Source organism: Chiloscyllium punctatum, chromosome 1 (genome assembly GCF_047496795.1).
Source record: "Chiloscyllium punctatum isolate Juve2018m chromosome 1, sChiPun1.3, whole genome shotgun sequence".
Lineage (NCBI taxonomy): Eukaryota > Metazoa > Chordata > Chondrichthyes > Orectolobiformes > Hemiscylliidae > Chiloscyllium > Chiloscyllium punctatum.
Genome location: NC_092739.1, coordinates 161721872 through 161735195, shown reverse-complemented (window position 1 = coordinate 161735195; position 13324 = coordinate 161721872). Strand labels below are relative to the sequence as shown.

At 43.9% G+C, this 13324-nt stretch overlaps 1 protein-coding gene across 1 annotated transcript in view; it reads left to right on the top strand.

Moving 5' to 3' along the window:
• The window catches only part of sema4f (sema domain, immunoglobulin domain (Ig), transmembrane domain (TM) and short cytoplasmic domain, (semaphorin) 4F), a 251129-nt gene that overhangs the window by 90109 nt on the left and 147696 nt on the right, over positions 1 to 13324 (top strand). Inside the window, exon 2 of the mRNA XM_072577811.1 lies at positions 2148 to 2302. Within this exon, the coding sequence (XP_072433912.1) occupies positions 2148 to 2302 (155 nt within the window). The remainder of the gene's footprint in view (positions 1 to 2147; positions 2303 to 13324) is intronic.

Here is a 13324-nt window from a genome sequence, read left to right as displayed (position 1 = left end):
GAATGGAGATAAGGAGAAACTCCTTCAGCCAAAGAGTGGTGAATCCATGGAATTTACTGCCACAGAGGACTGTGGAGGCCAGGTCAATGGGTATATTTAAGACTCAGATTGACAGGTTCTTGAGTATTAAGGGGATCAAAGATTACAGGGAGAAAGCAGGAGAATGGGGATGAGAAACTTGTCAGCCATGATTGAATGGCGGAGCAGACTCAATGGGCTGAATGGCCTACTTTCAGCTCCTATGTCTTATAGGGCGAATAAAGTGTTATTGTTTATTGCAAGGGGAATTGAACACAAAGGTAGGAGTTCATGTTTCATATACAGGGCACTGGTGAGACTACATCTGGGATGCTATGCACAGTACTGTAAAGATTTTCCAGACCATTGAACTGCTCTGTCAGAGAGACAGGAATGTTACTGGTGGTTTTTAACTTGAGGGTCACTACACCTCTGAGGGTGAAGTTGAAAAGGAGAGTACTTCATGGTAACCTCCACCAGTGCTGGAATTGAACTCACACTGTTGCTATCGCTCTGTAATACGAATCAGCCAGCCAACTGAGCTAGCTAACACCCTTGCTAGTACAACATAGATCATCTTATTTTGAAGAAAGGTGTAAGTGCATGAAAGGCAACAAATTCAGACAAACTTCAAAACACTAATACCTGGAGCAGGTGGATTGTCTTATGACAAAGGCTGTATATGCCAGGTTTGTATCTGCTAGAGCTAAGAAGAGTAAGAGAAGATTTGATTTATACACATAAGGTCTGAGGGGGCTTGCCAGGGTGGATGTGAAGAGGATCCTTCCTATTGTTGGAGAATCTAGAACTAGGACTCATTGTTTAAAAGTAAGGAGATCCCCATTTCAGACAGATATAATATGAAGTTTTATTTTTATCAGAAGCTCATAAATGTTTGGAGCTCTCCTGAAAAGATGGTGGAAGCAGAGTCTTTGAATATTTCTAAGGCAAGAGTGGATAGATTCTTGGTATATGAGGAAGTGAAAAGCCGTAGATGTGATTATAAAGCTGAGATTACAGTCAAACTGGTAATGACTGTATTAAATGACAAAGAGGTCTGGAGGGGACAAATAGCCTACTCCTCCTGTCAACTGATATGCTGGTACAGCTCTCCATCATTTTCTGCTGAACAGTTGACTTGCTAACAAATCAGCACCTAATTTTGTAGTATAAATGTTGTGATAAATTAAATTTTGACATTCTTGTGTTGGTTTGATGAGTGCAAGACGGCAGTAGGTTTTTTCAGTAACACTCAGTTGATCAGAGCAGAGCACCTCCGGGCCTCGGGGTCAAGCATGATGATGGCTAGGGCCCTTTGTCAGGCTGTTGTAGCACACACAATAATCTGGAAGGAACATAAGAGTATTTCCAGTTCAGAAGCAATACAAATTTACGAGTTGGTAGAGATAAAAAAGCAGGATTCTCAGGAATTAGCTTGCTGCACTAGATCTCAAAAGTAAGTAGAATAGCTGTACATCCCAGAGACCTGCTCTCCCATGAGAAAGAAATAAATGGTGATGAGCTTAACCCAAGAGTTACCACACCTCAAGCAAGGGGCGAGTTTGAGAAGGCAAATTTCATTGTATCTTCAGCCAGTGTAGAAATTTAATCTGCTCTGTTGGTATCACTGCATCACTAGCCATTTGACCAACTGAGCTAACTAACCCTCCCCTCTTCAAAGTACACCCCCCCTCCCTTCAAAGAATTGAGGAGAACCATAATTTTATGTTGAGTTATCCTGTAGGAAGTACAAATCTCAGTATGAATTATTTTAAAACGTGATTATGTTGGTATATGGTGCAGTGCATACCAGTAAAACAATAAAATGTTTCCAACTTTAATGGCATAATAGCTGTCCATCAAAATCCCAGGTTAGATGACTGGTCAGTGATGAGTTATCTGATATTAGCAGAGATAGCAGGATCTGTATTCGATTAGACTGCTGTTCATATGAATCGGACTTGGTCTGGTCACAGCTACAACCTCCAATGTTGAGAATGTCACAAATATTCAGACTGAATTTCCTTTTTAAAGTATTAATTGTTATCTTCTAATAAACTTTAAAACTAATTTTTGTTATAAATTTTCTTCTAGTTTCTTGATATGTATTTCTTTTTTTCAAATTTCAGAACTTCAGCAGTTGACATCAATGAAAAGTTTCTCCTACCCCAGTACTACCTTCACCACCTTTTTGGTAAATGAGTTACAAAACCGTCTCTACGTGGGAGCAACTAACACCATCTTTATTCTTAATTTGACTTCAGTGACGCAGGATCCATTTATGGTAATTTCTTCAAAAACAAATCCATAATTCAAAAGTGCCTGAATGGTCAGGGATATGATCTGTTGACTGCAACTAGACAGGATTTGTTCATGATTTTTTTCTGCAAGTGAGCTATATTGTGTTTTTAGATCTATTATGAAACCAGCTGATGTTATTACTCAAGAAGTCAGTTCCAGACTGAAATCTAGATTGTTAGATTATTTTTTTTTGGCTTTAATGAGGATTAACTAATTACTACAAAACTCACGAAAATTTCAAATCAAAATAAGTTATATTAGGAATATGTTGTGGTTCTGTTCGCTGAGCTGGGAATTTGTGTTGCAGACGTTTCGTCCCCTGTCTAGGTGACACCCTCAGTGCTTGGGAGCCTCCTGTGAAGTGCTCCTGTGATCTTTCCTCCGGCATTTATAGTGGTTTGAATCTGCCGCTTCCGGTTGTCAGTTCCAGCTGTCCGTTGCAGTGGCCGGTATATTGGGTCCAGATCGATGTGCTTATTGATTGAATCTGTGGATCTCATCCACAACGGACAGCTGGAACTGACAACCAGAAGCGGCAGATTCAAACCACTACAAATGCCGGAGGAAAGATCACAGAAGCGCTTCACAGGAGGCTCCCAAGCACTGAGGATGTCACCTAGACAGGGGACAAAACGTCTGCAACACAAATTCCCAGCTCAGCAAACAGAACCACAACAACAAGCACCCGAGCTACAAATCTTCTCCCAAACTTTGAATGTTAGGAATATACATAAAACACTATGCAGCACAGATCTGCTTTTGCCGATGGGATTTATCAGAATGGCAGAGCTAAAATTTAATGATCAATGGGATTGCTTTAAGTATTTTTTAGCTACATTAAGTAGAATGTGCCAAATTTCAATTCAGACCAAGTGACAATCGATAAGGGTGAATATCGATAAGGGTGAATCTTGCCTAAGTAAAGGCAAGATTTTGAAAAGTCTTTTCAAACTTCTTCATTCTAGGAACTAGGAGCAGGAGTAGTCCGTCTGGCCCTTCGCGCCTGCTCCTCCATTCAATAAGGTCATTGCTGATCTTTTTGTGGCCTCAGCTCCACTTACCTGCCCTCTCACCATAATTCTTTATTGTTCACAAAAAATCTATCTTCACTTTAAAACCTTTTACTGAAGTAGCATCAACTATTTCACAAGGAATTCTGTCGACTTACAACCCTCTTGGTGAAGAAGTTCCTTCTCAATTCAGTCCGAAATCTGCTTCCCCTAATTTTGAGACTATGCCCTCTTGTCCTAGTTTTACCTGACAGTGGAAACATCCTCTCTACCACTTGGTTATCTATTCCCTTCATAATTTTATAAGTTTCTATTAAATCCCTCCTCATTCTTCTAAATTCCAATGAATATAAACCAGTCTACTCAATCTCTCCTATAAGCCAGCCCCCTCAACTCCGAATCCACCAAGTGTACCTCCTCTGCACCCCCTCTAATGCCAGTACATCTTTTCTCAAGTAAGGAGATCAAAACACCAGTTGTGGCCTCACTAGCACCCTATACAGCTGCAACATAACCTCCCTGCTTCTAAACTCAATCCCTTTAGCAATGAAGGACAAAATTCCATTTGCCTTCCTAATTACCTGTTGTACCTGCAGACCAACCTTCTGTGATTCATGCACAAGGACACCCAGGCTCCTTTGCATAGCAGCATGCTGCAACATTTTACCATTCAAGTAATAATCCTTTTTACCGTTACTCCTACCAAAATGGATGCCCTCACATTTATTAACATTGTATTCCGTCTGCCTAACCTTTGCCCATTCAGTCAATGTATCTATGTTCCTCTGCAAAGTTTCACAGTCCTCTGCACACTTTGCTCTGCCACTCATCTTAGTTCATCTGCAAACTTTGACTCACTACACATGGTCCCTGACTCAAAATCATTTATGGATTAGTGGTGCTGGAAGAGCACAGCAGTTCAGGCAGCATCCGAGGAGCAGTAAAATCGACGTTTCGGGCAAAAGCCCTTCAGGAATAAAGGCAGAGAGCCTGAAGGGTGGAGAGATAAGCTAGAGGAGGGTGGGGGTGGGGAGAAAGTAGCATGGAGTACAATGGGTGAGGGGGGGAGGGGATGAAGCTGATGGGTCGGGGGAGGGTGGAGTGAATAGGTGGAAAAGAAGATAGGCAGGTAGAACAAGTCATGGGGACAGTGCTGAGCTGGAAGTTTGGAACTAGGGTGAGGTGGGGGAAGGGGAAATGAGGAAGCTGTTGAAGTCCACATTGATACCCTGGGGTTGAAGTGTTCCGAGGCGGAAGATGAGGCGTTCTTCCTCCAGGCGTCTGGTGGTGAGGGAGCGGCAGCGAAGGAGGCCCAGGACCTCCATGTCCTCGGCAGAGTGGGAGGGGGAGTTGAAATGTTGGGCCACGGGGCAATGTGGTTGATTGGTGCGGGTGTCCCAGAGATGTTCCCTAAAGCGCTCTGCTAGGAGGTGTCCAGTCTCCCCAATATAGAGGAGACAGCAACGGGAGCAACGGATACGATAAATGATATTAGTGGATGTGCAAGTAAAACTTTGGATGTGGAAGGCTCCTTTAGGGCCTTGGATGGAGGTGAGGGCGCAGGTTTTACAGTTCCTGTGGTGGCAGGGGAAGGTGCCAGGATGGGAGGGTGGGTTGTAGGGGGGCGTGGACCTGACCAGGTAGTCATGGAGGGAGCGGTCTTTGCGGAAGGCGGAAAGGGGTGGGGAGGGAAATATATCCCTAGTGGTGGGGTCTTTTTGGAGGTGGCGGAAATGTCGGCGGATGATTTGGTTTATGCGAAGGTTGGTAGGGTGGAAGGTGAACACCAGGGGCATTCTGTCCTTGTTACGGTTGGAGGGGTGGCATCTGTGGACGAGATGCATTGGAGGGCATCTTTAACCACGTGGGAAGGGAAATTGCGGTTTCTAAAGAAGGAGGCCATCTGTTGTGTTCTGTGGTGGAACTGGTCCTCCTGGGAGCAGATATGGCGGAGGTGGAGAAATTGGGAATACAGGATGGCATTTTTGCAAGAGGTAGGGTGGGAAGAGATGTAATGCAGGTAACTGCGGGAGTCGGTGGGTTTGTAAAAAATGTCAGTGTCAAGTCGGTCGTCATTAATGGAGATGGAGAGGTCCAGGAAGGGGAGGGAGGTGTCAGAGCTGGTCCAGGTAAATTTTAAGGTCAGGGTAGAATGTGTTGGTGAAGTTGATGAATTGCTCAACCTCCTCGTGGGAGCACGAGATGGCGCCAATGCAGTCATCAATGTAGCAGAGGAAGAGGGTGGGAGTGGTGCCGGTGTAATTACGGTAGATGGACTGTTCTCCGTAGCCAACAAAGAGACAGGCATAGCTGGGGCCCATACGTGTGCCCATGGCTACCTCTTTGGTCTGGAGGAAGTGGGAGGATTCGAAGGAGAAATTGTTAAGGGTGAGGACCAGTTCGGCCAAACGAATGAGAGTGTCGGTGGAAGGGTACTGTTGGGGACATCTGGAGAGGAAAAAACAGAGGGCTTGGAAGCCCTGGTTATGGCGGATGGAGGTGTAGAGGGATTGGATATCCATGGTGAAGATGAGATGTTGGGGGCCGGGGAAACGGAAGTCTTGGAGGAGGTGGAGGGCGTGGGTGGTGTCTCAAATGTATGTGGGGAGTTCCTGGACTCGGGGGGATAGGTCAGTGTCGAGGTAGGTAGAGATGAGTTCACTGGGGCAGAAACATGCTGTCATTTATATCATTTATATCAATTGTGAATAATTGCGATCCCAACATCTATCCCTGAGGCACACCACTGATTACCAGCCAGAATAGCATTCATTTATTGCCACTCTTCGCTTCCTGTTAGTCAACCAATCCTCTATCTATGCAATACTTTACCCAAAGCACCATGCATCCTGATCTTATGCAGCAGCCTATTCTGAAAGGACTTTTGGAAATCTAGGTGCACCACATCCACTGGGTCCCAGTTGTCCACCTTGCTCGTAATGTCTTCATAGAATTCCAAAAGATTTGTTAAGCATGACCTGCCCTTCATGAACCCATGCTGTGCTTGCCCAACAGAACAACTTCTATCGAGATGCCTTGCTATTTCTTCCTTGCTAATGGACTCAAGCATTTTCCCCACTACAGAGGTGAAGAAAACTGGTCTATAATTCCCCATCTTTTGTCTACTTCCCCTTTTAAACGGTGGTAACACATTTGCTGTTATAGAGTCATAGAGATGTACAGCATGGAAACAACCCATCCATGCCGACCAGATATCCTAACCCAATCTAGTCCCACCTGCCAGCACCCGGACCATATCCCTCCAAACCCTTCCTATTCATATACCCATCCAAATGCCTCTTAAATGTTGCAATTGTACCAGCCTCCACCACATCCTCTGGCAGCTCATTCCATACATGTACCACCTTCTGCGTGAAAAAGTTGCCCCTCAGGTCTCTTTTATATCTTTCCCCACTCACCCTAAACCTATGCCTGTTCTGGACTCCCCGACCTCAGGGAAAAGACTTTGCCTATTTATCCTATCCATGCCCCTCATAATTTTGTAAACCTCTATAAGGTCACCCCTCAGCCTCCGACGCTTCAGGGAAAACAGCCCCAGCCTGTTCAGCCTCTCCCTGTAGCTCAGATCCTCCAATCCTGGCAACATCCTTGTAAATCTTTTCTGAACCCTTTCAAGTGTCGCAACATCTTTCCGATAGGAAGGAGACCAGAATTGCACGCAATATTCCAACAGTGGCCTAACCAATATCCTGTACATCCACAACATGACCTCCCAACTCCTGTACTCAGTACTCTGACCCCAATAAAGGAATGCATACCAAACGCCTTCTTCACTATCCTGTCTACTTGCGACTCCACTTTCAACACTCCCTAGGACCTTACCATTAAGTGTATAAATCTTGCTAAGATTTGCTTTCCCAAAATGCAGCACCTCACATTTATCTGAATGAAACTCCATCTGCCACTTCTCAGCCCATTGGCCCATCTGGTCAAGATCCTGTTGTAATCTGAGGTAACCCTCTTCGCTGTCCACTACACCTCCAGTTTTGGTGTCATCTGCAAACTTACTAACTATACCTCTTATGCTCGTACCCATATCACTTATGTAAATGATAACGAGTAGAGGACCCAGCACCGATCCTTGTGGCACTCCACTGGTCACTGGCCTCCAGTGTGAAAAACAATCCTCCCTGCCACCCTCTGTCTTCTACCTTTGAGCCAGTTCTGTATCCAAATGGCTAGTTCTCCCTGTATTCCATGAGATCAAACCTTGCTAATCAGTCTCCCATGGGGAACCTTTTCGAACGCCTCACTGAAGTCCATATAGATCACATCTACTGTTCTGCCCTCATCAATCCTCTTTGTTACTTCTTCAACAAACTCCAACAACTTGCCCACCACCGAGGTCAGGCTCACCGGTCCATAGTTCCCTGGCTTGTCTTTACCGCCCTTCTTAAACAGTGGCACCACGTTTGCCAACCTCCAGTCTTCCGGTACCTCACCTGTGACTATTGAGGATATAAATATCTCAGCAAGAGGCCCAGCAATCACTTCTCTAGCTTCCCACAGAGTTCTCAGGTACACCTGATCAGGTCCTGGGGACTTATCCACCTTTAACCATTTCAAGACATCCAGCACCACCTCCTCTGTAATCTGGACATTTTGCAAGATGTCACCATGTATTTCCCTACAGTCTATATCTTCCATATCCTTTTCCATTGTAAATACTGATGCAAAATATTCATTTAGCATCTCCCCCATTTTCTGTGGCTCTACACAAAGGCCGCCTTGCTGATCTTTGAGGGGCCCTATTCTCTCCCTAGTTACTCTTTTGTCCTTAATATCTTTGGAAAAACCCTTTGGATTCTCCTTAACACTATTTGCCAAAGCTATCTCATGTCCCCGTTTTGCCTTCCTGATTTCCCTCTTAAGTATACTCCTACTTTCTTTATACTCTTCTCAGGATTCACTCGATCTATCCTGTCTATACCTGACATATGCTTCCTTCTTTTTCTTAACCAAACCCTCAATTTCTTGAGTCATCCAGCATTCCCTATACCTATCAGTCTTTCCTTTCACCCTGACAGGAGTATACTTTCTCTGGATTCTTGTTATCTCATTTCTGAAGGCTTCCCATTTTCCAGCCGTCCCTCTACCTGCGAACATCTGCCTCCAATCAGCTTTCAAAAGTTCTTGCCTCATACAGTTAAAATTGGCCTTTCTCCAATTTAGAACTTCAACTTTTAGATCTGGTCTATCCTTTTCCATCACTGTTTTAAATCTAATAGAATTATGGTCGCTGGCCCCAAAGTGCTCCCCTGCTGACACCTCAGTCACCTGCCCTGCCTTATTTCCCAAAAGTAGGTCAATTTTCCAATCTACTGAGATTGCCCCAGAGTCCAGCGAATTTTGGAAAACTGCCACCAGTGCACTTGCTTTTTATCCTTCCATCTCTTTTTGTACCCTAGGATATATTCCATCACGGCTAGGAGACTTGTCTATCCGTAGCTCCATTTGGTTGCCAATGCTATCTCTTCCGTAAGATTGATTGTTTCTAGGTGCTCACCTACCCTTGTCTCTTTGTCAATTACTGGCATGGTATTAGTATCCTCCATTGTGAAGACTAAATACCTGTTCGATGCCTTGGCCATTTCATCATATCCCATAACTAAATAACCCTTCTCATCCTCTAAAGGACCAACATTTACTTTGGCCACTCTTCTTCATTTTATATATTTATAGAAACTTTTGCTATCTGTCTTTATATTCTGTGCTAGTTTATTTCTCATGTTCTATCTTTTATTTTGTAGCTCTTTTTGTGGCTTTCTGTTGACTTTAAAGTTTTCCCAATCTTCTAGTTTCATGCTGTTTTTGGCCACTTTGTATGCCGTCTCTTTCAATTTGGTAGCCTCCCTTATTTACTTAGACACCCATGGCAGATTACCCCTTTTCTTACTGTCCTTTCTTTTCACTGGAATATATTTTGCTGAGCATTTAAAAAAATTGCTTTGAAAGTCCTCCACTACTTGTCAATTGTCCCACCATTAAAATCTTTGTTTCCAGTCTACTTTGGCCAACTCCTCCCTCATTCTTTTGTAGTCTCCCTTGTTTAAGCACAGGACCCTGGTACTGGATTTTATCTTCACACTTCCCATCTGTATTCTACATTCAACCATGCCTAACTATGAGGTCATTAATTATTCCTGTCTCATTACACAGGATCAGATCTAGGATAGCTTGCTCCCTCATTGATTCCATTCCATTCTGTTCAAAAAACTATCACGGATACACTCAACAAACTCCTCCTCAAGGCTGGTTTGACCAATCGACATGTAGATTAAAATCCCCCATGATAATTGCCGTACCATTTTTACGGGCATTAGTTATTTCTTTGTTTATTGCCTGCTCCAGTGGCCTATAGACCAAACCTGTCAGTGACTTTTTCTTCTTAGAATTTCTAATTTCCACCTGAATGGATCCAACCTTACTCTTCATACAATCTGTATCATCTCTCAGCACCATCCTGATCACATCCTTGAATATCAGAGCTACACCATCTTCCTGTCTGTCCTTCTGAATAGTCTGGTACTCCTGGATATTCAATTCCCAGTCATGACCATTCTGTAACCATGTTTCCGTAATGGCTACTAAATCATATTTGTTTGCGATGATTTGTGCTGTTAACTCATCAACCTTGTTACGAATGCTACGAGTATTCAGGTAAAGCCCTTATGCTAGCTCTCTTACCCTCACGATTTCCAATATCTCTAATAATATCACTTGAATCATCCTTCCTTTTTACTTATTTCATCATCTGCCTTGAACTTAAACCATCCTGCACACATACTAACCTGCTGCTTACCGTTTTATTTACCATTATGCATCCTGCCGTTTTCCCTTTCCCTTCCCCTGACTGACAAGTTTAAAGTCCTCGTGACCACCTTATTTATCCTTTTCACTAGAACACTGGTTCCAGATCGGTTCAGGTGGAGACATCCCATTGGTACAGATCTCTCCCCGTTCCGAAACTGATGCTAATGCCCCATGAAATGGAACCCTACTTTTTCACACTGATCTCTTAGCCACGTATTTACTTCCCTAATTTTCCTATCCCTAAGTCAATTTGCTTGTGGCTCAGGCAGAAACCCGGAGATTATGACTCTTGAGGGCCTGTTCCTTAATTTCGTTCCTTGTGTTTGATAATCCCCAAACAGGTCCTCCATCCTAGACCTGTCTATGTTGTTTGTTTCAATGTGGACTACAACAACTGGATTCTCATATCTCAGCTCTCCCTGTCGAGAATCCGACATTATTAATGAGTCCAATTGTCATAAACTGCGGAGAAATCTGTGTACTGGGCTTTATCAGAGCTAAATGGAAGCAAAGACAAGCAGTCTGTTGGAAAGAGATTAACTGTGAGAAGAGAAGACGCTGTAGATTAGCTATTCATTCAATAAGATCTTTGAATCCATATCGGAAGTGTGCTGTGGCATTTATTTTACATGACTTCAATCTAGAAGGAAATGTCTCTTTGACTTTAATTTATTGTGAGTGGCTTGACAAAAAAAAAGCAATGTTTTGTTTGTTACTTGTTCCAGTTTGCCAGGAAAGTGGAAGTAAGATGTGTTCGACAGTGTTTCAGTCTGCTTACTTGCATACTCATCCTGTGGGGTGCACTCCCATCCTGTGGAGCATCTACCTCAGATAAGGAAATGTCCATTCTAACTAGCAATCTTGTAGCTTTCAGTTTAGTGACTCATTCTTCCCAGTAACTGACTTCTTCATCAGAGGCGAAGTGGAAGGAAATGTATCTTGGAGGATGTGGTCATCAATGAGCTGTGGTAATGGTTGAATTACTGTCCTGAATCACCTCTTTCTTATTAATAAATGCCAAAGAAACATGTCCTTTCTATGACATGGCTACTGTTTAAATACTAATTTTCTTTCCTGATGCTGCATTTTTGACAATTGCTTAGGTGTTTCTCTAACATGCACTTAGTCTCCTGTTTAAATTCTAGCAATCTTTGTTTTGTCATAGAGTCAGAGAGTACAGAGTAGAGTAGCTGTTATTTGTCATTTCTACCATAAGCAACTGATACAGTAGAAATGAGACAGCATGACTCTGGGACCTCGGGTGTTTCGTGGACAGCACAAATTACACAGTTGTACACGGCATAAAGTGCTTAAGAAGTGCAAAATACAGAAGTTACAGTGTAACAGAAGAATGATAAATAATGGACATTTTCCAAGCAGCAGTACAAAAGACTTTCAGATGGGAAAGAGTCCGATTATACCGTGTTAAGGAGCCTGATACCTTGGGGGAGGAAACTGTTACACAGTCTGGCCGTGAGAGACCTGATGCTCCAGTATCTTCTGCCAGATGCCAGGAGGGAGACGAGTTTGACTGAGAGGGGTGTGGGGTCTTAGCCTTTTGGATGCAGCGTGTGGTGTAAATATCTGTAATGGAGGGAAGAGAGACCCAATGATCCTCTCGGCTAGCCTCACTATCTGTTGTCGGGTCTTATGATTTGAGACGGGGCAATTCCCAAACCAGTCAGTGATGCAGCAGCTCAGGGTACTCTCAATGAACCCTCTGTAGAAGGTGGTGAGGATTGGGGGGGGTGGGAGGTGGGCTTTCCTTAGTCTGTGCAGAAACTAGAGATGCTGCTGGGCTTTCTTGGCTATGGAGCTGGTGTTGAGGGACCAGGTGAGATTCTCTGCCAGGTGTATGCCAAGGAATTTGTGCTCTTCACATTCTCCATGGGGGAGCCATGGATGTCCAGCGGAGAGTGGCCGCTCCGTGCCCTCCTGAAGTCAACAACCATCTCTTTTGTCTTGTCCACGCTCTGCACCAGTCCATTAGCTGCTGCACCTCCTATCTGTATGCTGACTGGTTGTTCCTGCTAATGAGACCCAGTACAGTCATGTCATCGGTAAGCTTAATGATATGATACGACTTGTGCATCGCTGCACAGTCATGTGTCAGCAGGGTGAACAGCAGTGGACTGAGCACACAACCTTGGGGGTCCCCTGTGTTCAGTGTTGGAGATGCTGTTCCCAATCTGGACTGACTGAGGTCTCCCAGTCAGGAAGTCCAGGATCCAATTACACAGGGAGGTAATTAGGCCCAGCAGACTCAGGTGCTGAGGAATGATAGACTTCAGTTCTGCATTTAACACTATGAACAGTAATCTGATGTAGGTGTCCCTCTTCTCCAGGTGGGTGAGGGCCAGATGGAGAATGGTGGAAATGGCGAGATGTGCAGCACAGAAATAGACCCTTCTGTCCGACTTGTCCATGCCGCCCTGATATCCTAAATTAATCTCATCCCATTTGCCAGCATTTGGCCCTTCCTATTCATCTACCCATCCAGATGCCTTTTAAGTGTTGTAATTGTACCAGTCCCCTTCACTTCATCTGGCAGTTCATTCCATACCCACATCACCCTCTGCATGAAAAGGTTGGCTGTTAGGTCTCTTTTAAATCTTCCCACTCTCACCCTAAACCTATGCTGGCTAGTTTTAGACTCCCCTACCTTGGGAAAAAGACCTTGTCTATTTACTCTATCCATGCCCCTCATGATTTTATAAACTTCTATAAGGTCACCCCTCAGCCTCCGATGGTTGAGGGAAAAGAGCCCCAGCTTATTCTGCTTCTCCCTATAGCTCTAGACGATTTTGCTATTATTCTTGCCATGGATGACCTCACATTTACCAACATTGTACTCCATCTGCCAATCCCTTGCCCACTCGCTTAATCTATCTACATCCCTCTGCAGACGTTCAAGATCTTCTGCACATTTTGCTCTACCTCTCATTTTGGTGTCTTCTGCAAATTTAGACACTTTACAATTGGTTCTCAACTCTAAATCATCTATGTAAAATGGAAACAATTGTGGCCCCAACACTGATCCCTGAGGCACAGCATTAGCCACTGATCACTGACCAAAAAATACTCACTTATCCCACTGATTGCTTTCTATTAGTTAACCAATCTTCTATCCATGCTGATAAATTGTTTGTAACGCCATGCAC